The sequence below is a fragment of the Pan troglodytes genome, chromosome 8, assembly GCF_028858775.2.
Source record: "Pan troglodytes isolate AG18354 chromosome 8, NHGRI_mPanTro3-v2.0_pri, whole genome shotgun sequence".
NCBI classification, from domain to species: domain Eukaryota; kingdom Metazoa; phylum Chordata; class Mammalia; order Primates; family Hominidae; genus Pan; species Pan troglodytes.
Window position 1 is genome coordinate 84,276,718 of NC_072406.2, and position 24,590 is coordinate 84,301,307.

General features: G+C 55.3%; 1 protein-coding gene across 1 annotated transcript in view; it reads right to left on the bottom strand.

Moving 5' to 3' along the window:
• The window catches only part of SPOCK2 (SPARC (osteonectin), cwcv and kazal like domains proteoglycan 2), a 30,005-nt gene extending 6,183 nt beyond the window's left edge, over positions 1-23,822 (bottom strand). The window contains exons 1-8 of the mRNA XM_054659693.2: positions 23,780-23,822; positions 22,929-23,402; positions 7,288-7,333; positions 6,929-7,043; positions 5,104-5,218; positions 2,977-3,091; positions 2,403-2,522; positions 1,692-1,910 (exon numbers count right to left, since the gene is read on the bottom strand). Coding sequence (XP_054515668.1) covers positions 1,692-1,910; positions 2,403-2,522; positions 2,977-3,091; positions 5,104-5,218; positions 6,929-7,043; positions 7,288-7,333; positions 22,929-23,117 — 919 coding nt within the window. The 5' untranslated portion in view covers positions 23,118-23,402; positions 23,780-23,822. The remainder of the gene's footprint in view (positions 1-1,691; positions 1,911-2,402; positions 2,523-2,976; positions 3,092-5,103; positions 5,219-6,928; positions 7,044-7,287; positions 7,334-22,928; positions 23,403-23,779) is intronic.
• Between the last annotated feature and the right edge of the window lie 768 nt (positions 23,823-24,590).

The window sequence follows — 24,590 nt, forward strand, 5'->3', positions numbered from 1 at the left end:
TTTTAGTAGAGACAGGATTTCACCATGTTGGTCAGGCTGGTCTCAAACTCCTGACCTCAGGTGATCCACCCACCTCGGCCTCCCAAAGTGCTGGGATTACAGGCGTGAGCCACCGCGCCCAGTCTATGTTTAGCTATGTTTAGATGCACAAATGCTTACCATTGTGTTACAACTGCCTGCAGTATTCAGCACATAACATGCTGCACAGGTTGTAACCTGGGAGCAATGGGCCAGGTGCACAGGAGGCCGCACCACCAAGGTCTGTGTAAGTACTCCTATGATGCTTGCACAGTGACGAAATCACCTAATGATGCATTTCTCAGAATGTATCCCCCTCGTCAAGTGACGCATGACTGTAACTGGCAGCCAGCCTCTAACTTGTCTGCGACCTTGGGAAGTCCCCACCTCTCCAAGCTGGAAGCCTGCCTGGTTGTAAAATGAGGACAGTTCCCGGCCTCCTGCCCAAGAAAGCTGCTGTACAGAATGGATGGAGTGGCCTTCAAAGGCCCAGAAAGTCAAAGTGCTGGAGTGATGCAGGTCGCAGGAGGGCTGGGCAGTCAGAGTGGTGAAACAGATCACAATACCACGCATTTGCAGAGGGATTTGTGAATTACACGGTGCTCTGCACAGATTTTCTTGGCTCATCCTCACAACAGGCTCCAAGATAGGTATTGTTATTTCCTGATGCGGATGAAGAAGCAGAACTCAGAAAGATGTGGTCACTTGCCGGGGGTCCCTGACTAGCGTATGGTGGGGCCCGGGCTGAAGCTTTGGGCCCTGACTGCCGATCCCCCACCAAGATGGGGAGAAGCATCCAGTGAGGAACACCAGGGCTTCCCCAGCTCCGGCCACACAGGTCAGGTGAGCCTGGGGACCTCAATTTTCCGAGATGACTCTGGTTTGAAAGCTCTGGTTTCAGGTATATTCAGCTGAGAAATTTCATCACATCTCTAAGGCTGATGACAACGTATGTAATCACTTATTGGTGGCACAAAATTTAAGATGTGCCTAAAAGAAGAATCACCGAGAAGCAAATGCATCTTCACCTCCGAGACCCTCACTTGTACAGCCCCTTCCCAAGCCCTCTGAGGGGCCCCAGAAAGTTTACATTCGTTATTTTTCATACTCTTTCTTTCCTTCTTTTTTTTTTTTAATAGGTTCTTGCTCTGTTGCTCAGGCTGGAGTGCGCTGGCACAATCTCAGCTCACTGTAGCCTTGACTTCCTAGGCTCAAGCAATCCTCCCACCTCAGTCTCTCAAGTGGCAGGGACCACAAATGCATGCCACCATGCCTGGCTATTTTTTTTTTTTTTCATAGAGAGGAGGTCTCCCTGTATTGTTGGGCTGGTCTCCAACTCCTGGGTCACATGATCCTCCCACCTTGGCCTCCCAAAGTGCTGGGATTTCTTTTTTAACTCTTTCTTAAAGAAGACCTCCAAAAGTATATAAGCTTCAGGACCCACAAAATCTGGATCCGCCTGGGAGCCTGCCAAGGAAGGGAGCTGAAAGTGTTGGCTTCCCTGGGCCTTAAGGGATGAAGCCCTAAGGGAGTGCAGGAAGTGGGCAAGCTGGGAAAGTGCTGGGCCTGGGGATGTAGCCAAGAAAGAGCCACTCTGACTTCCCAAGAGAGCCTGGAACTTCGGGTAGAGCCCAACGGGTGAGGCAGGGGCCTGGGAGGGGGGCTGCACTCACTCTCCCTCCAGAAGCAGAAGCACCACTCAGCAGTAGAGACCCGGCCATCCTTGTAGGTGTCACAGGAGTTGAAGAAGGGACGGATGCAGACCTCGTACTTGTCCAGGTTGATGGCGGCCAGCTCCGTCTGGTCCAGGAAGAGGTCAGCACTGGTGTCCAGCTTGGAGAACATCCAGCCAATGGAGTCCTTGCAGCTGGCCCCCAGGCTCTTGTCCAGCCCTGGGAAAAGATCAGGTTCAGGCACGCTTCATCTGGCTATTCAGCCGTTTCTCCAGCCCTCCATCCCTCCACCTCGCCATCAGCCCCAGCCCTCTATTCTGGGTCTGGGCAGCTTGGAATCTAACCATGGGATTGAGAAACTCGAGAACGGCCGAAGGTCCTTCCTTCCACCTCCACATAGGACTATGCCTGAACCATTCAAAACACGTTCTGAAAGCCCTTCAGGGAAAAGAATTCCTGCTTTCCCTGGGCTACCCATGTCAGGGTTTAAGCTCCCTCCACCCATGTTAAGTTCTTCCTACTAGCTAACTGGTATCCCTCCTGCTCTGGTGGAAGCTGACTTCTTTGGGGTGAAGGTTCTTTTGGGGCCCAGATTGTAGGGCCCAGAGTCTGGCAGGAAGGAACAAGGGCGGGCTGGCCCAGCATACACCTGTGTCCTCAGCTCCTTCCCTATTTCCCTCCCTCCTCCAGGCAGAGCAGCAAGCTTCCTACCGCTGGCCGGGCTGGCTACACTGCTGGCTGAGCCATTTTGCTTGGAGTTCTCATGAAGGAGCTGGAACCAGTCCCGCAGCCGATCTCCCAGGTCAGCCAGGTCCTGACCGGTGCAAGTCTCTGCAGAACAGAGAGAAGGCATGGAGGGCGAATGTGCAGTGGAGCAGCAGGCTCGATCTCAGTCTGGGATCCTGCCCTACAGGCCAGGAGGCTGGGCAGGGGTCAGGGAGGCAGCAGCAGAAGGGAAGGTGGAAATCAGGGGCTTCCTCTCAAGTCCTCTCCCATTTCCCACTACCCACTCCTTCCTGGCATGAAAAACACACAGCCCAGGTTCCTTGTGGCTGAGTCCCTCCCTCTGCCCACCTTCCAGGCACCCAGGGGAGAAACGAGGGCTGAGCCCAAGCCTCCTGCTCTGTGTTAATCTGGGCCTCTGACCTCACAGCTCCCTCAAGCTTTCTGCATTTTTGCCACTTCCCTCTTACTCTGCACACCTCTTCTACCACCCTAGAGCCCTGAAGGAGGTGCCAGGTGGCCCTTCAGCACCCCTAGCCTGGTGGCCCAGCACTGTCCTCACCTGGTTTGCCATCAGCGGTGGAGGTGGCAGCCTGCTCCGTGGGGCAGGGGCAGGGGCCCTCGCATCGCACCGCCAGCTGCTTGCTGCTCAGGCACGCCTGTTGCTCCAGCTTACACTGCACATGGGGAAAGGTGGAACAGGGGACTGAGGGCTTACCCCAGGGGTCCCCACAGCTGGGGACACCCTCAAGCCTCTCATGGCAGCCACATCTGCCTCCCCCCATGGAGTGCCCATGAACAGCCTGAAGGGTCCTCTTGGTTCCTCTGCAGACTGAGGTGCACGGTGGAGAGAAGCAGGGCCCGGGAAGCAGGGCTCAGAGCTGGTCCTAGCCATGCAGGCTCCCATGAACCTGCTCGGACCTCTCTAAGGATTTGTCCCTCCCAGGACACCTGTCTCCCCTCTCCTGCCCCTGTCGCCCCTCCCCTGCCCCGTCGCCCCTCCCCTGTGTTAGCTGTCTGTTGCCCCCCTGGCTCTCATGGCCTGTTCCTTGGTCCCTCTGTAATCAGCCATCAGCCCTTCCCTCAATGATCTCCCCACAGTCACCCCAGAGGACTTTTCTCAGTTCTCCTGATAGGACACAGCACCGCCTATGGAGCATCTAACAATTCCTCGGCCTTCGCTAAGAACTGCTTCTGCCATAGCTGCCTGCTAAAGCCGGGTTCTGACCAGGGCCTTTTCTCCTGGTCATATCTCTTTCTTCTCATGGGGCAGCTGCTAAGCGGAAGCGGGTCATCACAGCGCTCGACAATATTATCTCACTTGGGAGGCTTGGGTTTCTCCTGCTCAGCAGAGAACAGCAAGGCGCACAGAGGCCCAGTGACTTGCCCAAGGCCATGAGCCGGGATGAAAGCCAGACTTCCTGCTGACCTCCACCTCCCTAAAGGACAGCGTGACCCCTGGACCGGACCGCACTGCAGCGTCCTGCCCAGACCTCGCCCTGGCCTTGGGTTGTGGGACACTAGCTCCTCTTCTTCTCCTCCTCCTCTCTGCCAGCTCTGCCAGCTCCCCTGCACCCCTCTCACCTCCTAAATGCAGCCTCTGCCCTGGCCTCTTGCTCATTCTCTCTCTCCTCCCTTTCTTCTCCCTGGATGACCTCATCCCCACAGCAATGTCAATCATCACCCACAGCGGGTGACTGAAGTCTGCATCTCACTCCAAGAAGGCCCCTCAGCCCTGGCACCCACCCCAAGCCAGCTGTCAGTGCCCTCCCAAACCAAGCAATTCCCGACTCCTTGTTGCCAGTAAAAACATTCATTATCAGCACCTGCATTTCTATGTTACTTTTTTTTTTTTTTTTTTTTTTGAGACAAGGTCTCACTCTGTCACCCAGGCTGGAGTGCAGTGGTACAATCATGGCTCACTACAGCCTCGAACTCCTGGCCTCCCCCTCAGCCTCTCAGATAGCTGGAATCACAGGCACACACCACTGCACCCAGCTAATTTTTGTATTTTTTGTAGAGACAGGGTCTCACTATGTTCCCCAGGCTGGTCTCAAACTCCTGGATTCAAGCAATCCACCCGTCTCGGCCTCTCAAAGTGCTGGGATTGCAGGCGTGAGCCACCGTGACCAGCCTAAAATTTTTTAAATGCTTTCTCAAATATTGTCTCCTGAAATCCTCACAAAAATCCACATAAGGTGCAAATTCATTCTCCCAATCAGTTCCTTCTTCCATCACCTTCTTATGGAGGATTATTTCCTGCTGCCCCAGAAGGCCCCTGCTCACTGGTGAATACTGGCGCCTCCCTGTGGAAATCCTCCTTTCTTCCCCCACTAACAATTGGATGCCAGAGCTCCTTCTTCCACAGCCCTCCACACTTGGCTGAGGTCTTCCCTCAGTTCCTTTGACTTGCAGTTACCTGACCATAGTGTCTCTTCCAGGCCCCACTCCCCACCTGCACCTGTCCGAGGTCAGGGACAGACAGGGTCTGGCTCCAACTCTCAGGTAGTTCCAGCCAGGGCTGCAGGTGGCCCCAGTATGGCTGGCTGCATTGAACGCACTGACCTTGCCATCTGGCCCCACCTCAGTCCTGGAAACCCCTCCGGAGGCCCCAGCCGGGTCATCCTTTCTGCTTCCTGTGGCCTCAGGTGACTCCATCCCCACCCTACCTGGGGCCTGGGCTCCTCACCACAGAGCTGTAAGTGTGGCCATCTGAGCCGCAGACAGAGGCAAGCTGGGCCATGTGGCAGGGCTTGCAGATGGAGTCTTTGTTTCCATGGAGTTTCACGGTCGGCTGCTTGATCCTACAGGAGAGGGTGGGGGGCACACCAGGGTGGAAGTGACAATGAGGAAGGAGCAGGGGAAGGGAGGGCTGAGGAGACCTGTTCCAACAGGAAGGCAGCAGCAATCTCCAGCAGATCAGCCCCTTCCTGCCCCTGCCCACCCTCCCCACACTGCTGCCAGACCCTCCTCCAGCTCAGAAGGGTGGAACCAACTGAGCAGGGCATAAATTCCCCCAGCTTCTCTTCTAGGAGTCACTGAGTCCCATGGGGCCTTCGGGTAGCAACTCCAGGTCTGAAGGCCAGAGGTAAAAGGGGGTCACACTTCACTTAGGGGGTCAGACCAAATCTGAGGTTGCAAACTGATGACCTCTGGGCCATACTTGGCCACCAAGTGTTTTTTTTTTTTTTTAATTGAGTTATTTATGCACTAACATTTACCAAATGGGAGAGTTCACATAAATACCTGGATTCTTGGCCTGTCTTTGAAAAATGGAAGCATGGGAGTCCTGGACCTGCATTCCTACATAGCTGTAATAGACCAGGACCAAGAAGCAGCTGCCTGCTTTCCACCATGCCTGTGCTCCACAGAGTGGCCCGTGACCAAGCACTCTTCATGCATTACATTACCGGCTACACCCCTGCAGCCTTATAAGACTGCAACCCCATCTTTCATCTTCTATGATTCAGGAAAGAAGGGAGGGAACTGGAACCTTTTCCAGGGTCTTGGAGCCAGGCAGAGCCTTGTCCTTGGGCTGGAGCTAAGACTTCCTTTTTTGTTGTTGTTGTTGTTTTGTTTTTTTTTGAGACGGAGTCTCACTCTGTCACCCAGGCTGGAGTGCAGTGGCGTGATCTCGGCTCACTGCAACCTCCGCCTCCCAGGTTCAAGCAATTCTCCTGTCTCAGCCACACGAGTATCTGGGACTACAGGCACCATGCCCAGCTAATTTTGTATTTTCAGTAGAGATGGGGTTTCACCATATTGGTCAGGCTGGTCTCAAACTCCTGACCTTAGGTGATCCACCCGCCTCGGCTTCCCAAAGTGCTGGGATTACAGGCAGGAGCCACTGCACCCAGCTGGAGCTAAGGCTTCCTTAAATGTCCCTCACTCCTTTCTCCTCTGCAAGCTACAACCTCTCACAAGCTACCACCTTAAATATTTCATGAAGTCACTGCATGTCAGAGCTGTAGGGAACCTCAAATTATATGGTCTAACCTATTTGTCTTAGAGATACTACATCAAGGCCCAAAAAGGAGATGTGACTTTCCCTGGATCCCACAGGGTTTGGTAATTGTTCTCATATGGTGTGGCTTTCTCCTTGCTCATCTCTTAAATGACTTACTTTAGGTGAAGGCAGCCGCCATGTTGTGAGGACACTCAAGCATCCCTATGGAGGGGTCCACATGATCAGGAACTGAGGCCTCCCACCAAGAGCATAAGAGTGAGCTTAGAAGTGGATCCTCCAGCCCGACAAGCTTTCAGATGAAACAGCCCCAGCCAGCACCTTGACTATAACCTCAAGACAGACCCAGAGCCAGAACCATCTAAGAGAACCACTTCTGGATTCCAACCCTCAGAAATGATGTCAGATAATACATTTTTGCTGTTTTAAGCACTAAGTTTTACAATTTATTTAACAGCAGTAGATGGCTAATTCATAAGGAGAGGGTCAGTTGAGCCCTTGCTCTTTGAACACACCCCCTCCAGGGCTCCCACCTCCCCAAACCTCTCACCTGTGCTCCAGCTTCTTGCGACTGATGCACATGGCCCGCTGGTAGCCCTGGGCAATGCACACCTTGTGGCGGCTGCACTTCACCTTCTGGCAGGGGTCCTTGGTGGTATCCAGGGCTGCAGGGGCACAGAGTCAGGACACAGGTCACCTGGGAGAACCCAGGAACCTCCAGCCCCACTTCTGAGCTGGGAGGCCTCTCCCTCCAGCAGCCCTTGATAACCAGAGCTCCTGAGCTCAGAAGTCCCATCCCCACCGGGGCCTGGCTGCTCAAGGAGCCCCCAGGCGGGCTAAGGGCTTGCCCTCTGGTCTAAAGTCTTCACACGTGTCAGTCACCTTCCCCCGCCGGGAGAGTCATGTTACCTTCATCTCCTTGCTGATTGTCCTCCCAGCTCTTGATATAGTCATCCTAGAGGACAGAGAGGGACAAGGGAGAAGGGAAAGGCTAAGATCCATATCCCAGAGGTTCAACTGCGGGGTCGAGGAGAGGCCTGGGCCAGCGAGGTCATGTGCCAATGGCCGTCATCCTGGTGGCTGACCCCTGTCCACCCAGGCCCTGCCAGCTGCCTCCCCCACACCTCTATCCCTATAAACCCATGTCCAGAATCCTTTCCAGCCTCTCCCGTGAGCTCCTGATTGCTCCCATGCCACACTGGAGGCTGGCAGGGAAGGCAAGTCAGAGTGAGGGTGTGGAGGGACACAGGAGGGGAGGGGGTGTGCTCTGCAGAGACCACACAGAGTGGGGTCCTGGGCAGTACTCACCTCCACTTCCTGGAGATCAGGGAACAGCAGCAGGCCATGGAAAACGGAGCAGGAAGAGAAAGGGAGAAAGATGGGGATATCAGTGTGAGGCCCTCTGGTGTTCCTGGGGTCCCCTGCCTCATCATGTGGCCGAGCAATGGCCTTCGATGGCTGTGTTCCTCTGACCCCCAGGAACCCCAATAAGAGGCCAGTATTCTTATGTCTTCACCACAGAGCTTAAGACTGGCCTTAGGAGTAGCAGGGGCCCGTGGCTTTGAGAGGGTGGGGCACCCCCACTCTGTTCCCAGTCCAGCCCCAGCCCCACCACCAGGACAGATGTCCGAGGTGCCCATGCTGCGTGGGAACAGAGCTTCTCATGCCTGTGCCCTGGGTGTCTCAGAAACTGCCTGAGAAACGGTGCACTGTCTGTCTCCTGCCAAGGCCCCTTCCTTGTCAGTCCCCTCTCCTGACCTCTGCCCACCATGTGAGTGAGGTGGGAGGAAGGCCCCCTCATCCAGTCTGCAAAGGGACGCTTTTTGCTCAAGGTCTGACATCTCTGCAGAGCTCAGCTCATACACGGAGTGAGGGAGGAGGCCATGCCTGTGATGAGGCTTCCCCAGTTATCACGATTCAGCTTCAAACCCTCAGAGGCAGAGGACCCAGAAAGGGCCCTACGAGGTCACCTGGTCCAGCCCCCTCTTTGTGCAGGAGAAAGCCCAGAGACAGATGACCTGACCCAGGTCCTCCCGTCACACAACCCAGGTCTCCTGACGCCCAGCACAGACCGCTTTTCTTGCTACAACACACTCTCTGAGGCCTAAGGCACAAGGGAGACCTTCTCACCCTGCTCCAGCTGCAGGGGCCTCTCAGGCCCGTGGACCGCAGAGTGGCCAGAGGCAGAGCGCCTCCCACCTGACCCAGCTCCCTGGCAAGAACACTCAACTTATCTGGCTTCCTCCCTTCCCCTACGCGGCAGAGACAGTTGCTAAAAAACACCAAACAGTCCCAGGGCACTCCTGGTGGAAACTCTGCCAGGCAGGCAAGGAGGGGGCTTCCCAGGCCTGCAGGCTGGCAGTGACAAGGACCAGCTGCCCACTTCCTCTGCGTGGGGCTCCAGGAGGGGCTCTGGGAGCTGGGGGGAGAGGGGCATGAGAAGCTACGCGCAGCTGCCCCCTTCATCCTGAGTTCTGCCATAGCCCAAAGGAGCAGAGATGTGTAGGGGTGAGCAGAGCTGTCAGGTCTGGGGGAAAAGGGCGGTGGGGCCATGGCACCAAACGGCACCCACATGCATGCAGCAGTGGGCACACAGAAGGGTGCCTAAAAGGCTTTGAAATCCAAGGCCTTCAGGCTTCTGAAGCCTCCCCTGGAAGCTGGCAAGCATCAGAGCAGGCAGGGTGAGGCCTCCTGGACAAAGGCCGAAGGGGCCAGACCCGAGCAAGCAGTTGGCATCACCACCGAGAAAGATGCGGTGTGCACAGGCATAGACCTGAGTGCATGCTTCTGCATGTGTGTGTGCATTTATGCAGACCCAGGTGCACCCATGCACACTCACAGGTCTGTATTATGTAGCATGTATGTGCAGGCATGTTTGTGTGTATGCACATCCTCATTTATGCACAGGTGGACATATGCACACACATGTGTAGTGACAGAAGGAAAACAAGGACACTAACAAGGACATTGTTCACCCAGTGCCAGATGGTTTTTATCCAGAAACGAGGTAACAAAACCCACTCTGTGAGCAGCCTCCAGTTTCACACTCGAGGCTCTCCCTCAGGCTGGCCTTCCTGCCTCTTCCACAGTGAGAGAAGGAGGCAGCAGGAGACGGGAAGGAGGGGGAGGGCGGGAGGACCGCAGACTGCTCCCGTGAGAGCCCACAGCGGCTCTCTCCCTCTCTCTCCTTCTTCCTCTTGCTTTCACGTGCCTCCCCGTGTGTTCCTGTGTCCCTCTCTCCTCTGTCTCTCATTGAGCCTCTTCCCCATCCCTCTGCTCGGCCCACACCTGGCCCACATGTACCTGTCCTAGCAGCCAAGAGTCCCGCAGCCCCTGGGCCCAGGAGCAGACAGAGGAAGGCTGCAGGGGTGCTTCCTGGGAGCATGTGGGGCACCTGGCCCAGCACTCACCCCATCCCTCAGGCTTGACCTGAGCGCTCCTGAGCCCCCAGGCAAGCCTCTGGGGAGGCTGCAGGCACCACTTCCCTCGTTTGCTAAAACCAACGAAGCCTTCTCCAGGAGCTCCTCAGGGTGCAGGGGTCCTCTGCTGGGGGTCCACCCCACAGGAGATGGAGGGAGGCCAAGAGAGGTGCAGCTGCTGAGGCCATGATGACAAGGGTTGGGGCAAAAGTGGCAACTGGTCTCCATCAGCTGGGGTCTTCCCGTCTGTACCCATCATCCCCTGGGGCAGGGGTGGGGACAAGGTTGTGCAGGTGATGGGAAATGGCTGGGTTCTGGGAGGGAGGTATGAGCCCTCAACCATACCTGCCCCCAACCAAAAAGATCTGTGTGCCCATAACCCACCTGCCCCAGAGTGGAAGTAGGGAAGGTGCCTCCAGCCCCTGGGTGTCATCTGAGGCCCCTGGCACCGGCTCACTCCCACCTTCTGGCCCAACCCTGCTGCCTTAACCTCCAACCAGGCTGTGAGTGGAATTTTTGGGACTCAGTACACAGTGGATTCTCAAAGGTCAAGACCAAGAATTTATGATTAGAAATTTGGGGGAAAGTGGGGATGGCGTGGGAGTTCTAAGAAAGGGGCTTTCCCCAGCTGCTCCACCATCCCCCACTCCCCTCCTGACTCAGCTGGCAGGGAGGGAGCCCCTTCTGTGCAAAGCACTGCCCCAGGTTCCAGCCTCGACTTTTTGCCTCTGCTGTGGCCAGGCTGGGCAGGCAGGATGGAGGGGCCCCAGTGGATCTGGATTCCAGGACCCTCACTCCCAGGAAAGCAAAGGCAGCCAGCCAGAGAGGGACGAGGAGAGCAGGGCCCTGGGGTCCTGCAGATCCCCAGGCTTCCCCCGACCAGTGCACCTTGGGCAAGCACCCGACCTCGAGGGGCTCAGTGCCTATCTCCCAGGACTACTCAGAGATTAAAGCAGATGGCACCTGCGGGGTGCCTGGGGTCCAGGAAGCACTTAACAAATCAAAGCTGCTATGATGGAGAAGAGACCCCCGGACTGCAAGTGCGGAAAATGAGGGACAGAGATGCCACATGAGGAACCCCAAAAAAGTGGAGAGGGAGAGGCCACCATGGGGACAGCAGAGACCAGAAGGGATACGAGGAGAGTCCCCTAGGAGGTCTTGTGGGGAGGAATGACGAGGAAGTCCTCTGGGCAGCTTGGGAGTGGCCACTCTGAGGGTAAAACTCAAGGACACACTGAGGGGTCCCTGAGGCCAGGTGTGGGCTGGCGCCACCTTTAAGCTGAAAAAAAGGTGTTTGTTGGCAAGTGCGAATAATGCCTTTCAGTGCAGTGTTGGGTGTCTATTTATGGCACCCCAGTGGGCTCATTAGCAGTTGTGAGAAATAGTCTGATCAGGGCACCTGGGGCTTCTCAGGAAACAGAGGCCCCGTTCTACACCTGAGAGTGGTGGCAGGTGGCTCTGCTGCCGACCTCACCTGGAAAATGGGGATTTGGAAGAGCTCGTGGCTTGTATTGCATGGTGCTTATATATGCTTATCTACCTACCTATCTATATGAGTAAAGCTTTTAATTTAAAAAAATGTTTTAATAGAGATGGGGTCTTGCCATGTTGCCCAGGCTGGTCTTGAACTCCTGGGCTCAGGCAGTCCTCCTGCCTTAGACTCCTACAGTGCTGAGATTATAGGCGTGAACCACTGCACCCAGCCTGCATGGTGCTTTTAGAGTAAGTTCTCTCCAGGCATTTGGATGGGTCTGCCTTTTATCCTCACAGTCCTGTGAAGCAGTCAGAGCCAATAGGATCAACACCAGAAGAAAGGAGAAAACGAAGGCTCAGAGAGGCAGAGCAACTGGCCAGAGATGGCAAGACAAAAGAGGAGCTGAGTCAGGGTTCCCCATCGCCCCCTCCCACCCCACAAGTTAGAGTCTCTCTCCTTAAGAGAGGACCAGCATCTGCACTGAGGAGGAGGAGGCAGAGAGAGGACATAGAAGGGGCACTGGACCAGGAGTCCACTTTCAGCCTGGCCCACGGCGTGTCCTCAGAGAAGTCACTTCCTCGTTGTTGAGGACCTCAGTGGTGACTGCACCTTAGAATCAGCCGAGGAGCTCTTTATTTTTATTTATTTATTGAGACAGAGTCTTGCTCTGTCACCCAGGCAGGAGTGCAGTGGTGCAATCATAGCTCACTGTAGCCCCAAACTCCCAGGCTCAAGCGATCCTCCCACCTCAGCCTTCCAAGTACCTGGGACCACAGGCATGTGCCACCATGCCTGTCTAATTTTTGTTGTGGTGGTTTTTTTCATAGAGATAGGGTCTTGATATGCTGCCCAGGCTGATCTCGAATTCCTGGGCTCAAGTGATCCTCCTCCCTCAGCTCCCCAAAGCACTGGGGTTGCAGGCATGAGCCACTGTGCCCTTCCCCGAGGAGCTTTTTAAACCTTCCAGCACGCACAAGCTACCTGAGACCCCTGAAATCCCATGGGTGGTACCCAGCTCCGGCCACGCTTCTGTGCTGGCTCTAGGCAGGCAGCTTAGAGACCACTGGGCCAGCCATCAGGCCTCAGGTCCCTCTCACTCTGTGCTTATGTCTAATATTTTGCTTATGTTCTTGGGTGTCTTCACCCCAAACACGGGGCCTCTGGGATGAAAAAGAACAGCCATTCTTCCTCCCTCCGAGGGTGCCTCACACAAAGCGATACGAGGTGTGCTGAGGAGCAGGCTGGCCCTGGGAGAACCCAGGCTCCTGCTTCCAATTCCAGGCCCGTTCCTGGAGCACGCTTACCGTGCCACCCTTGAGAACCCAAAGACTGTCCTGCCCCTTTCCCTCCCGAATCCCTCTCGCTTGCCCTCCCTGCCCTACACCCACCGGCCAGGACCACCCCAACCCGAAAAACTGCAGCGCCTCCTGAGGGTCTCTCTCCTCCCACTATCTTCCACACGGCTGCGGCCACCCGGATCCTTCCAAAACACAATTCTGACCCGGTCTCTCTCTCTTTGAAACTGAATATACAGTTTGATCTCATTTTGGGGAAAAAGAAAGTGAGTAGGTGAAAAGGATTTATACCAAAATGGTAACAGTCATTTCCACTGCTGGGTAGGAATACAGAGAATTCTGACATCTTTCTGCTTTTCTCCAACTTTCCCCAAAATTTCTGCAATGAACATATATTACTTTGTAATAAAGAGAAAAAACATAATCATAATCATAATAAATAATAGGCCAGGCACGGTGGCTCACACCTGTAATCCCAGCACTTTGGGAGGCCAAGGTGGGCGGATCACGAGGTCAGGAGATCGAGCACCCTGGCTAACACGGTAAAACCCCATCTCTACTAAAAATACAAAAATAGCCGTGTGTGATGGCGGGCGCCTGTAGTCCCAGCTACTCGGGAGGCTGAGACAGGAGAATGGCGTGAACCCGGTAGGCAGAGCTTGTAGTGAGCCAAGATCGCGCCACCGCACTCCAGCCTGGGCGACAGAGTGAAACTCTGTCTCAAAAAAATAAAGAAATAAATAATAAAAATAAAATAAATTTTAAAAATAATAAAAAATATAATAAGTATTATATTTTGAAAGCCTTTCACAGGTTCCCAGTCACCTACAGAAGAAATTCCATCTTCTCTTGATCTCTCCCTGGCTACCCCAGCTCCAGGTCCTTCCTGCAAGGTTCCAGCATGGCCAAACCTCGGCACAGCTGTCTCCATCCAGAATGCAAGTTCACATCAGCCCCAGAATTTCTATTCATCTCCCAAAACCCAGCTCAGCCATCATCTTCCCGAGCCCCACTCCTTATCCTTCAGGCCAGCTGTGCCTCACAGAAGTCTACCATTGCTCCAGTGACACCAGGCAATGTCGCCTCTGCCTCACTCTGCCCTAGTTAAATAGCCAGTTCCTTGAGAGCAGAGACCATGTAAATTTCTTCTCTCTATGCCCAACATCTAGTACCTAGTAATACACACTCCTAACAATAGCTGACATCTTTATAGCAATTACCACGTGGCAAGCATTATGCTAAACACTTCACATTCATTGGCTTGTTTCCTCTTCACAACAGCTCTAAGAAACATTACTATTATTATCTCCATGTCTCAGATGATAAAATTGAGGCTCAGAGAGGTTAAGTGACTTAGGCAGGGTCACACAGCAATTGCACAGGAGAAGAGTGCTGCACCCAGAACTGTGATTCCAGAATCCGTGCCCCTAACCAGCACTCCATAAATGTTAGCTGATGAAAAAAGTCCTAGGCCAGGGGTGGGTCCCAGGAGGCCTAATCCCAGCCCACAGGTGGTTTCTCCTACCACACCAACTCTGCTTCAAGTCCTAGGCAGGGAGTTTTGCAGCCAGGAGAGGAGGGTCTGGTGGTGGAAGGGGAAGACACCTGGGGGCCCCCGTTCTCCAGGCATTTTTCAGAAACCCCTTCACATGACCCCTGGTTCGGCTGGTTTGGAGCTAACCCATCTTCAGCTTTGATCTCTGCAGCTCAGCTCAGTTGCCATGGAGACGGTGCCCACTGAGCCAAGCTGGGGGAGACAGCAGTGAGCGCGCAGGCCTAGTCAGGCTTAGGGGGCACATGCTGGGTGTTTCCAAGTGCTGTTTACTTCCTGTCATTTTAATTAGCACCCAAATCACCCGCTCACTTCACAGCTTGAATTAACCCAATCTCTCCCAGCTTCTCCATCTGGTGTGAAGCTTGGGACCCAGCAGCGAATCAGCAAAGAAGAGCAGCCCTCCAGACCCTGGCTTATGGGGTCAAGATCCACCTGCTTCTTTGCAGCACAGCGTGACAGAGAGACCTCACCCCCTACACCCCTCACCACCAAGGACTCAGGGGCCTGGGCTCCTGCTTGGCCTTGCCACTGACTGCCAGCAAGTGAGTCGCTTCCCTTGCTGGACTGGCTTCCTTGGCTGTAAAATAAGGATGACCCCCTTGCCTTCCCCTCTGAGCTGCAGAAGAACCCAGGCAATCATGTCTGCAAGGGCACTTTGTGAACTGAAGCTCCATACTTTCAAAAGACACAAGACAGGACACCTGAACCCCGGGTTCTCTGGCATACACCCGGGGAGCCTAGGGACAGGGCTGGGCAGAGGCTCTGTAGGGTCTCAGTGTTACAAGGGGTCTCAGTATGGACATCTGACATTGTCTCCACTTGAGGACACACAGCCAGAGGCACAGCGACAGGACGGAAAGAAGACAGTCATCATAAGACTGAATACACCACAATTTCCCTAACCCTGTTACGGCACTTCTTCATTTTTTAATAGATCAAGAATCTCTAAAAATGGAAGTGGGCCAGGCCTGGCTCAGCCTCTGAGAGGCCCTGTATCTGCCATTATTTTGGCCTCATTCCTCAGGCAACGGGGCCTGTGATGGAGGCCAGTCCACCGAAGAAGGCCCAGGACTGGAGAGAAGCTTGCCTCTGTGGCCTCCTCCTGCCCTCCCTGGAAATAGCCACAAGGCACAGACAGAGGGACTCAGAAAAGAGCAAGGTGGGGCCCAGTGGGGACACCTGGGATCCTCCTCTGCTGAGGATTAACACCCCATCACACACCTGGGAGAGGGCACCTGGGGAGGCAGTGTCCCTGCGAGGGGGTGGGGGTGGCTGGGAAGGGTGGGGGGCAGAGGGGCCAGTCATTAAATACTTGAGCCTCTCTTGGAGGGGGCGGCAGAGGCTGTGATAGGCCTGGATAAACAGAAGGAGACAGGCATCTAGAAGACTCTGGCCTCCCACCTCCTCTGCCCTCAGAGGAATTTCCTTGGAGGACAAAAATGTGCTTATCATCACTCCTTGCATGCCAGGAGCCGGGCTGGGCCTGGGCTCAGGTATGCCTGCGCCAACACCCACCTGCTGCCCGGGCCCTGACCTCCCTGCTGGTCCAGTGGCATCTTGGTGGCTCCCCTAGTCCTTGGTCCCTGCTCCAGGCGGTGGCCCCAATAGTCTATAAAGGGCAGAGAACAGTGGGAGGTGTGAGGGGCCCGGGGCTATGTTCTGAGCTGCCTCAGGACCATGGCTTCCCTCCTGGAACATGGGGGTGGGGGTCAGAATTCAAGCCCAGGGAGGTCTGAGGAAGACCCCAGGGCTGGAGCTGAGCCACAGGCCGTGGTGCAGGGGAAGAGCCCCGGGCCACAAGAGGAGTGGGGTTGCAGGTGCCTGCCCTTTCTCTGGCCCTGTTTCTTCACCTGTGAAATGTGGGGCTCAGTGCTTCTGAGTCTCCAGGATTCTGCTCCCCCAGTTCTTCCAAACTGAGAACTTGGAGATGAGCGGAATAGGAGCCAGAACGATTTCAGAGCCTTCGCGTCCTCTGCCCTGTGCCAGGGGACAAGGGATCAGGGAAGGAGCGAGCTGTTTGCATCCAGGCAGAGGTAAGACACCAGCTGGGCCTGGCTTGTCCTTCTGTACAGGGCAGCCTTGACCGACTGGCAGGTGTTGGGGAAGACAGCAGGAGGGGGCTGGACGCCCCACCCTACAGAATCTGTTCTCTACCCGAGGGAGCCCTGTCTCCACCATCCACATGTCTGACAGGTGGCTGGCCCACTCTGTGGGCATAATATGGTGTGGGAGTGGGGAAGAGGCTCAGAGCACCCTCTCCACAGGATAAAGTGGGAGACTGGCTGTAGCCAGGGATAGGCACGGAGGGCTGAAGGACAGGGAGATGCGGGGACAGTCGTCATTCACTTTATCATTCACTCCTTTATCCCACAAATGAATCACTGAAATTCAGGGAGCTGGGCTTGTTGCTGTGTTTGTCCCAACCTTTTGGGGTTCCGGAAAAGGAAGAGATCTCCCCAAATCACCAACACAATCAGACCAGCGCCCCAGCCCCTCTTTACTTGAACCCACAGCACTGCTACTTGGAGAGGGGAGGGAGGGGTGCAGAGAACGGGCTGGATGAGATCCTGTCTGGCTCTAACATGCCACAGTGCACACGTTTACATTGAGCACCTACTGTGTGCCAAACACCCCATGCAATGCTCTGGGGATGGGGTGGTAAGGTACACAAGGCTGACTGTTCCCAGACCCACTCTTCAGGGGATCACGATGGGAGGAATGTGACAAACACACATTACAAATACCAGCAGAAGGACTCTGAAGATACAGCCCGCAGTGTAAGTGATGCTATGAGGCAGCATCCAACCTGTGCCAAATGAGTTATGGCCAATAAATGCTGCAGGAACCCCAAGGGAGGAGCCACACCTGCAACTGGATGCTGGCCAAGCCCTTGGGCGGTCAGAGGCTGGCACACTTCAAGAGCCACAGCCGGGCCAGGTCTGCACACTGAGGCTGGGCACAGTGGTATCTAAACTGTGTATCCAGGCATAGGCCTGGGCATACATTTTTCCCATCCACAATTCTTGGAAGACCCACATTGCTCCTGCAAGGAGACGCGCAGAGACGGGGTTGTGGACTGCATGTTTGTGTCCCCCCCAAACCCATATGCGGAAATCCTGACCTCCAATGGGAGTCGATTAGGAGACGGGGCCTTGGGGGAGGGATTCAGTTTAGATAAGCCATCAGGGTAGGGCCCTCATGATGAGATTGGGGTCTGAATAAGAGGCTAGAGGCTGGCACAGTGGCTCATGTCTGTAATCCTAGCACTTTGGGAGGCGGAGGGGGGTGGATTGCTTGAGTCCAGGAGTTCAAGACCAGCAAGGGCAACATGGTGAAACCCCCTGTCTACAAAAAATACAAAAATTAGCCAGGCATGGTGGTGTGTGCCTGTGATCCCAGCTACTTGGGAGGCTGAGGTGGGAGGATCGCTTGAGTCCAGGAGGTGGAGGTTGCAGTGAGCCAGGATTGCATCACTGCACTCCAACCTGGGCGACAGAGTGAGACCCTGTCTCAAAAAAAAAAAAAAAAAAAAAAAAAAAGAGGCTACATAGAGCTCATGCTCTCTCTCTCAGCCATGTGAGGCTATAATGAGAAAAGCGTAAGCCAGGAAGAGGGCCCTCATCAAACATCGAGTCTGCCAGCATCCTGATCTTAGACTTCCTGGCCTCCAGAACTGTGAGGACAAAATAAATCTCTGTTGTTTAAGCCACCCCATCTCTGGTATCTTGTTACAGCAGCCCACGCTAAGAGAGATGATACGTGTGTCCTCAGCCTGATGCTTGCCCCAAGATGCCATTAGGCCCCATTTCTCAGGTTTCTTGGTCTCCAGCTAATATACACCCTCCCCTAATCTGGTCACAGGTACTTTCTCTGGAGAAAAAAGAGAATCTCTACTTTAAACCCAAAGACCTGCTGCCCAGCCTGTGGCGGTGGTGTGGTAGGATAAGCAGGGTATACGTGTGGGTGGCCAGGCCATTGCCAGGCTCTTCCTGGAGTGACAGCATGCTAAAGCCTCTGCAGATGATTTGGTTTCACCTCCCCACTAAACCACCAGGAAAATCAAGGCCCAGAAAGGTGAAGTGGCTGCCGCAAGGTCACACAGCTAGTTCTGTCCCCTCACTGGGAAGATGAGCAGAGCGCTCTCTCTGGCCCTTGGGGCTTAGGGTAGGACAGAGCTCTTCTGTGCTCCAGGTAGCCTTCTGACCTTTTTGAGAAGGGGACGGGAGGGTGCTGGCTTCCCATCCTCTCAGGCTGCTGCAAGACTGGAGTAGCATACGACAGCCTCTCCAGGCAAAGAGGGCTCTTCTCTCCCTCTCTTCCCAGGCTTGGAGTCTCGCTGGGTGTTCAAGAGCCCATCACTCTGCTGACACTGCTCCAGCTCCAGTTAGAAGGTGGGGTGGAGGGGAGGTCAGGGAAAGGCCCACCCTCCCATTCTCAAACCCCAATTGTTGTTGTTGTTGTTATATGTTTTGTTTTGTTTTTAGTCACTTTATCTGGCAGAGGACCCAAACCCCAATTATGAAATCCATCCTGACCCACTTTTGGGTTCTTCTCACACACCCACACTTACCCACAGACGTCGGCGCAGCGCATCCCCACACTCGCAGTGGTTTAGGTGTGTGGGGTGGGAAGCAGGGAGGGGTGGTCAGGAGGGAGCCCCTTTGTGGCTACTTGCTACTTGCCTTCTTGGTGTTCCTAAACACACGATATTGTTAGCCGGCAGGTAACAATATCCCTGGACCAGACCCCAGGATCATGATGAAGTCCCTGGCATACAGGAAGGGCTCAGATCTGCAGTGAATGAGTGACAGTGAACGTGCAGTAACGTCTTTCTCACAGGGACAGGCATGGTGTGGGCCAGCCCCAGAAATGAGGACCCATCTGGTGGTTTTTCCGTGGGGGAGAAGCGTAGTACTGCCCTGGAAGCCCTCCAGCCCCCTGACAAGGTGCCTTCACACCTATGCGTCCCTTTCAGTTTCCTAGTCTGAAACCGAAGCTCAGAGGGCTTAGGTGATGTGCCCGGCATCCTGGGGCCAGTCAGCGGCAGAGCCCGAACTGGCACCCAGGCCAGAGCTGTCCCAGCACACTGCACCCTGGCCCCTCCTGGGTGGAGAGCTGCCTCTGGAGTGTTGCTAGGCCTGGGTGGGGAGTAGGCTATAGGCAGGCTGCTGGAGACACTGAGGGCTTTGGCCCACCTTCCTGGGAGGTGACACTTCTACTCAGGGCATCCTTGAAGACTCAGAGGACACAAGCCAGAGTATACTTTGCTCTTCAGGGTAGACCCTTCCTTCTCACTTTCGCTAAGGGTGAGGCCTAGAATTCCCTGAAAAGCAAAATTAAGTGAGATGACTTGGATTCAAATCTCAGCTCTGCTACTTACTAGCTATTTGACCTTTGGGTAAATTACTTCTCTGTGCCTCAGTTTCTACAACCATAAAATGGTAGGCTGTAAAGTAACAATAACTATCTCCCAGGTCCTTGAGAGGCACAAGAGACCACTCAAATTAAAGTGCTTTAATTTGATTTAATTTAACGGCAGATGTGAGTGCTGACTGCATCAGGGATTCAACTTATATGAACTGTGCGCCTCCTGGGTGCCAAGCACTGTGTGAGACACTCATAAATATAATGAAAACTTCATAGAAGTGGAGTACAAAGTAGAGAAGAGCCAAGAAGAAAGACAACAGTCAGTTCTTCGTAGCCAAGCTCTGTGGAGCCTGCCCTGAAGAATGCTGTGTAATGGACCTGTCTCCTCCAAGTGTCCATCCCGCTAGGCCCTAGATGCTTTGTTCCAAAGACCTGCATTAAATTCCACCCAGTTGTGCAGGGAGTGAATTGGGAGGTAGGAGCATCGGAGAGCAGGGCTTGGAAAAGCCCAGGACTGCCCAGGGCAGGGTACAGCTAGATCTGTAGGCCAGGGAGCCAGGCGGAGTCCACAACCTCCCCCGTCTTCTGCCAGAATCCCCTCCTCCCTGGCAGCCGGGCACCCAGCATTAGAAGAGATCGACCCAGGCACAGGCTGTAAGAGCCCTGAGCCCACTGGAGGGGAGGATTACTCAACTGGTAAATCCTGCCTTCCCTATAATCCTGGTGCTCAGAGAAAGATGCTAAGCTGCGCTCCCTCTCAACCAGCTCTGGCCAATTCCAAAGTGGAGCAACTCCCCAAGTTTTCTTGCTCTTCTTCATTCTCCTGACCCTTTCAGCCTGATTCCCTCAAGTTCCCCCTTCAGTTCTGTCCACATCACGTGAATGAGGCATTTCCCTCCCAATCCTGTTCCCCAAGAGTATCCCACTCGTCCTGCTTGCCTCCACCCTACTAGGACAAATAGGGGGGCCTTGTACCATTTTGGGGTTATGAACAAGGTCCCAGTTCAACCTTGCAACCCCTTAAGGGGTTCAAACGAAATTTCCCTTTCTCCTTTGAGGAACCAAGGAGCATATTTTCCAAAGAGCTGGCCTAATGGAAATATAAAGCCCGTTGCTACTGGGCCCAGTTAGAGTGCCTTCAGCCCTTAGGCAGGAAGTAGGGCTTCTTCTGGCAGAAGAGGGATGTGTTTGTAGTGCTGGTGGGGACCCTGTGTACTGTCTGGGCACTGCACAACTTCAGGGGGCACCATTTCTATTGTGGCACCCCTAGAGTTATGCAATGCAGTGGCTCTGAGCTAGCAGCCTCCTTCCTGCCTTTCTGCAGAGGCTGTCAACAGATCCCCAGGGCCAGGCCCTCTTGCCCAGCCTTCTTTGTCCTACTTCTCTCCCTGACCCTGTCCTCCTGCAGCCAGGACTACCTTAAATGGGGTTTTAGAGGACATCTGCCCTACAAAAGCCTGAGGCTACCAAAATCAACACACACCTAAAGCTTTCCCATGAATCTTATATGTGCAAGTCCTGAAGACTTTCAAATCTAGTGCCTTTCTTCTGATGAGCATGAGAGGAAGGGGGAAGTGGTTGGCACCAATACAGAGAGACAGGTGGGTAGCCCAGTGCCATGGGGTCAAGCAGTAAGTCATTTATTCTCACCCGCGGAGCTGGCTATTGGAAGCAGGTGGAAGAAGGGAGGTGGGGAGGAATCTTTTATTTTAAACCTTTCCTGTTCTGATTAAGCATTTCTTTTCCCTCTGACCTTCACTGGTCCCATTTTGGCAGATCAAACAGACAGTGAGTCGGAGGGAGGCCTAGGCCAGTGACACATGGATTCCGGATGGCCCGGCCTGCTGCCGCCCCCTCGCTGCTGTGGCCAGGCTGCTGCCCAGGAGGCGGCAGGAGACTGCGGCTCATCTGCGCCGGGCCTGCAGGTGCCTCGGGAAGGCCTCGCGGGGCTCCAGGCTCCTGCGGCTGGACAGGTCGCATGTGGGGCGAAGGCGGAGATCAGCAGCCCATCGGGGGGCCCGGCCACTCAGCCTGGAGACCTGGCTGCCCGTGGTTCCTGCTGTCCTCTGTGAATTACAACCTGCCAGTTTGACTTTGGGGAGAAACAGTCACTTGTCTGACGGTAACAAAAAGATCCAAATCTCTGCCTCTTCCCATCACTTGGCTGGATAGCCTATGAAGCATGTGTGTTTTAAACAAATTTCCAAGGAACTTGTGGATGCACGCAGTTTAAGAGAAAACGGGAGAGGTCATGGTGTGGCCTGCGTTGTACTGGGTGGGTCGGACGAGGGAACCTGGGGAAGGAGGAGTAAGGGCCAGGGTCCTAGAAGAGGTTTTCTGGGGTCAGGGCGGCGGTGAGCACCAGGTCGCCAGGAGCAGCCGGCGTCGCCTCTGGCGCATCCGGGCCCATCCCCCACAGCACCCCCAACGATCTCGGGGTCCAGCCACACCCTCCGCCCGCCCTGCCTCACCCCTGCTTCCCCAGCCCCCAACCCGGCCCGGCCGAGAGGAAGGAGCCAGCCCCGCCGGGCCGCCGCCTGCGACTTCCCCTCTGATCCACAGGTGCCGGTAAACAAAAGTGCCGCAGCTACCCCCCCGCCCCCACCCCGCGGAGTTCGGCCCAAGGTTACGCCGGGGTTCGGGCGGCGCCCGCCGGGGGCCCCCAAACCCAGCTTCTGGACTCTCCCCGGCTTCTCAAGCCCACCGGGCCGGGAGCCTTCCTCTGGCTCCGAGCTGCTCCCCTCGCTCCAGGCTGGATTCCCCCCTGAAATGTTGGTCCGGGAAAACCAGCCTGGGTCCTCGCGCGCCCTTCTGCACGGGGACCCCAGCCCACCCGTACGGACACGCCTTCCACCATCTCGCCTAGGAAGGCTGCTGGGACCCCAGACCCAGAGCCCCGGTCACACTCCCGTCCCATGCTGTCCCCCTCCCGCAAAGCCCACGGTGGGAACAGAGGGCACCGCGCGAGCCGATGCCACCCTCACTGCCGGCCCCACCCAGACCTGCCGGTGCTGCAGTGCCCCGTATGTGCAGCCTGCAGCATCCCAGCGGCTGGGGCAGGCCCGGGGGCGGCTCGCACAACGCAGCTGGGGACCGGGTCGGGGTCCAGCCGCAGCCGGGGTCCGGGTCCCCCCGGCCCCGCACCCCTTCCCACTCCCGGCCCGCAGGGGAGACCCCGGAGCGCGCGCCCCCGGAGCGTCGGGCAGGTGTGGAGCTGGGAGTCCCGGGGCTGGGGGGTCCCAGGGCCGCCGGCCCGGGCCGCAGGGACAGGGGAGGGACGCCGGGCTGTGACCCCCAGTACTGTTTACTTTCCGTGTAATTAGCCGGCCAGGCTGCGGAGCCTCGGGCTGCGACGTGCGGCGGCCGCTCCCGCAGACCCCGGAGCTCAATCCCCGAACCCGCAACCCCGGGTCTCTGCCTTGGCAGCCCTGCGGACTCACGTCTCGGAAGCGGTTCCAGTGCTTGATCTTGCCGCTGTACTGCGAGATGGACGACAGCCATTGCTCGTCCTCCATGAAATTGCCGGGGGTCTCGCCCTCCTTGAGCCCCTTGGCGTCGCCTTCGGCCAGGGCTGCCGCGGCCAGGAGCAGCAGCGGCAGCACCAGCCGCCCGCAGCCCGGGGCGCGCATCGTGGTCTGGGTTCGACCTGGGGGGTCTTGACTTCTGCAGTATTTTAATGTCCTTCCTCCCACCCCGCTGCTGGCGAAGCGCACACGGCTGTCCTCAGCTCTCCTCCCGCGGTCTGCCTCCGGTGACTGGCGGAGAGTGGGTCGCGGCTGAAATGTGACCTGGTTAGGAGATGCACTTGTCTGAAAAAGCCCAGCACTGGACGCGGAGAGGGAGAGAGAATCAGAGAGGCTGCGCCAGCAGGGGCTGTAACTGTAGCATCAGCATCACGTTTGACATCATCATACCTGGTTTAAAAAAAAAAAAAAAAAAAGGAGTGGGTAGATTTCAAAGCGAAGCGCTCCCTCGTTGAGAGCGCCAAACGCCAGCCAGCCGCAGCGGGGCCCAGCCCCGCCTGGCACACAGGGAGTTGCAGACCAAGAAATCCAGAATCCCGAAATGTCCCTGAGCTCCCTCCAAGGATGGAGAGCAAGAAGGGCCCCAGGATCTCCCCGGGGAAGATGGGATGGGGGAGAGGGCACAAAACTCTCCGGTTACAAAGCCAGCCAGGCTCAGGTGTCGGAAAGGGAATTTGGCCAGACACTGTTTTTCTCCCCTTGCCTCCCACCCAGAGGGGCCTGCGCCACAGCCCTGACAGCTGGCTTCCTGCGAGTTATGGCTCTACCGTAACGGGTGGCTTCGTTAAGACAAAAGCCGTATAACAACTGGCTGCTCAGAACCATTGCTCCCCAGCGGCACCGCGTTGCGCAAGGCAAGGCCTGAGCACTGAGTGGCTGGTGAAACAGAGGCAGATGTCCTCCTCCCCAGGCAGCTGTTTAGGGGCTGTCACCCGTTTTGTCAGCTCTTCCCAGGACAACCCTAAAAGGCAAATGTCTGACCATTTCATCTGCCTTGGAGGCTGCAAATTTGGAAAAGGCATATTTGCTTATGGTTTTTTGACTTCAAGTTAGTTTGAATAAGCCACTGGGGAAGCCGGGGAGTGGGGGGCTGGGGTGGGGTGCTGGTTTTGTTTGAGGTGTTTCGGGTTTTGTTGAAACTGCGACCCTCCTTATTGGCTGTAGATTTAAATGTTGACATACCAGCGGGGAAGGCTGGAGGCTGGCCACAGTCCCAAGATCACAGCAGAAATGGGGACAGGTTTACATTACAAATACATTAAAGAGGAAACATCATCTGATGGGACAAAACCTAGTGAACTTTTGGGACCCAAGCCCTAGACTGTGTTTTTATAAAAAGACTTAGCTGCTGTGATCTAAAAATAAAATAAAATAAAATTTTTAAATGCTTTAAAAAACATAATCTTAATCAGTAGGAAAAAACATAGCTTACAAGGTTCCTTGTCACCCTGAATCTGGCCTATCTGGGAACTCTGAATGCCTCAGTGGCTCAGGCTGGAGTCTCGTTGGGAAAACAGAAAACAATAGCTCCCTTTCCGTGTTTTCTTGTTTCCTTTGCTGTTGGATTTAGTGGTGGTG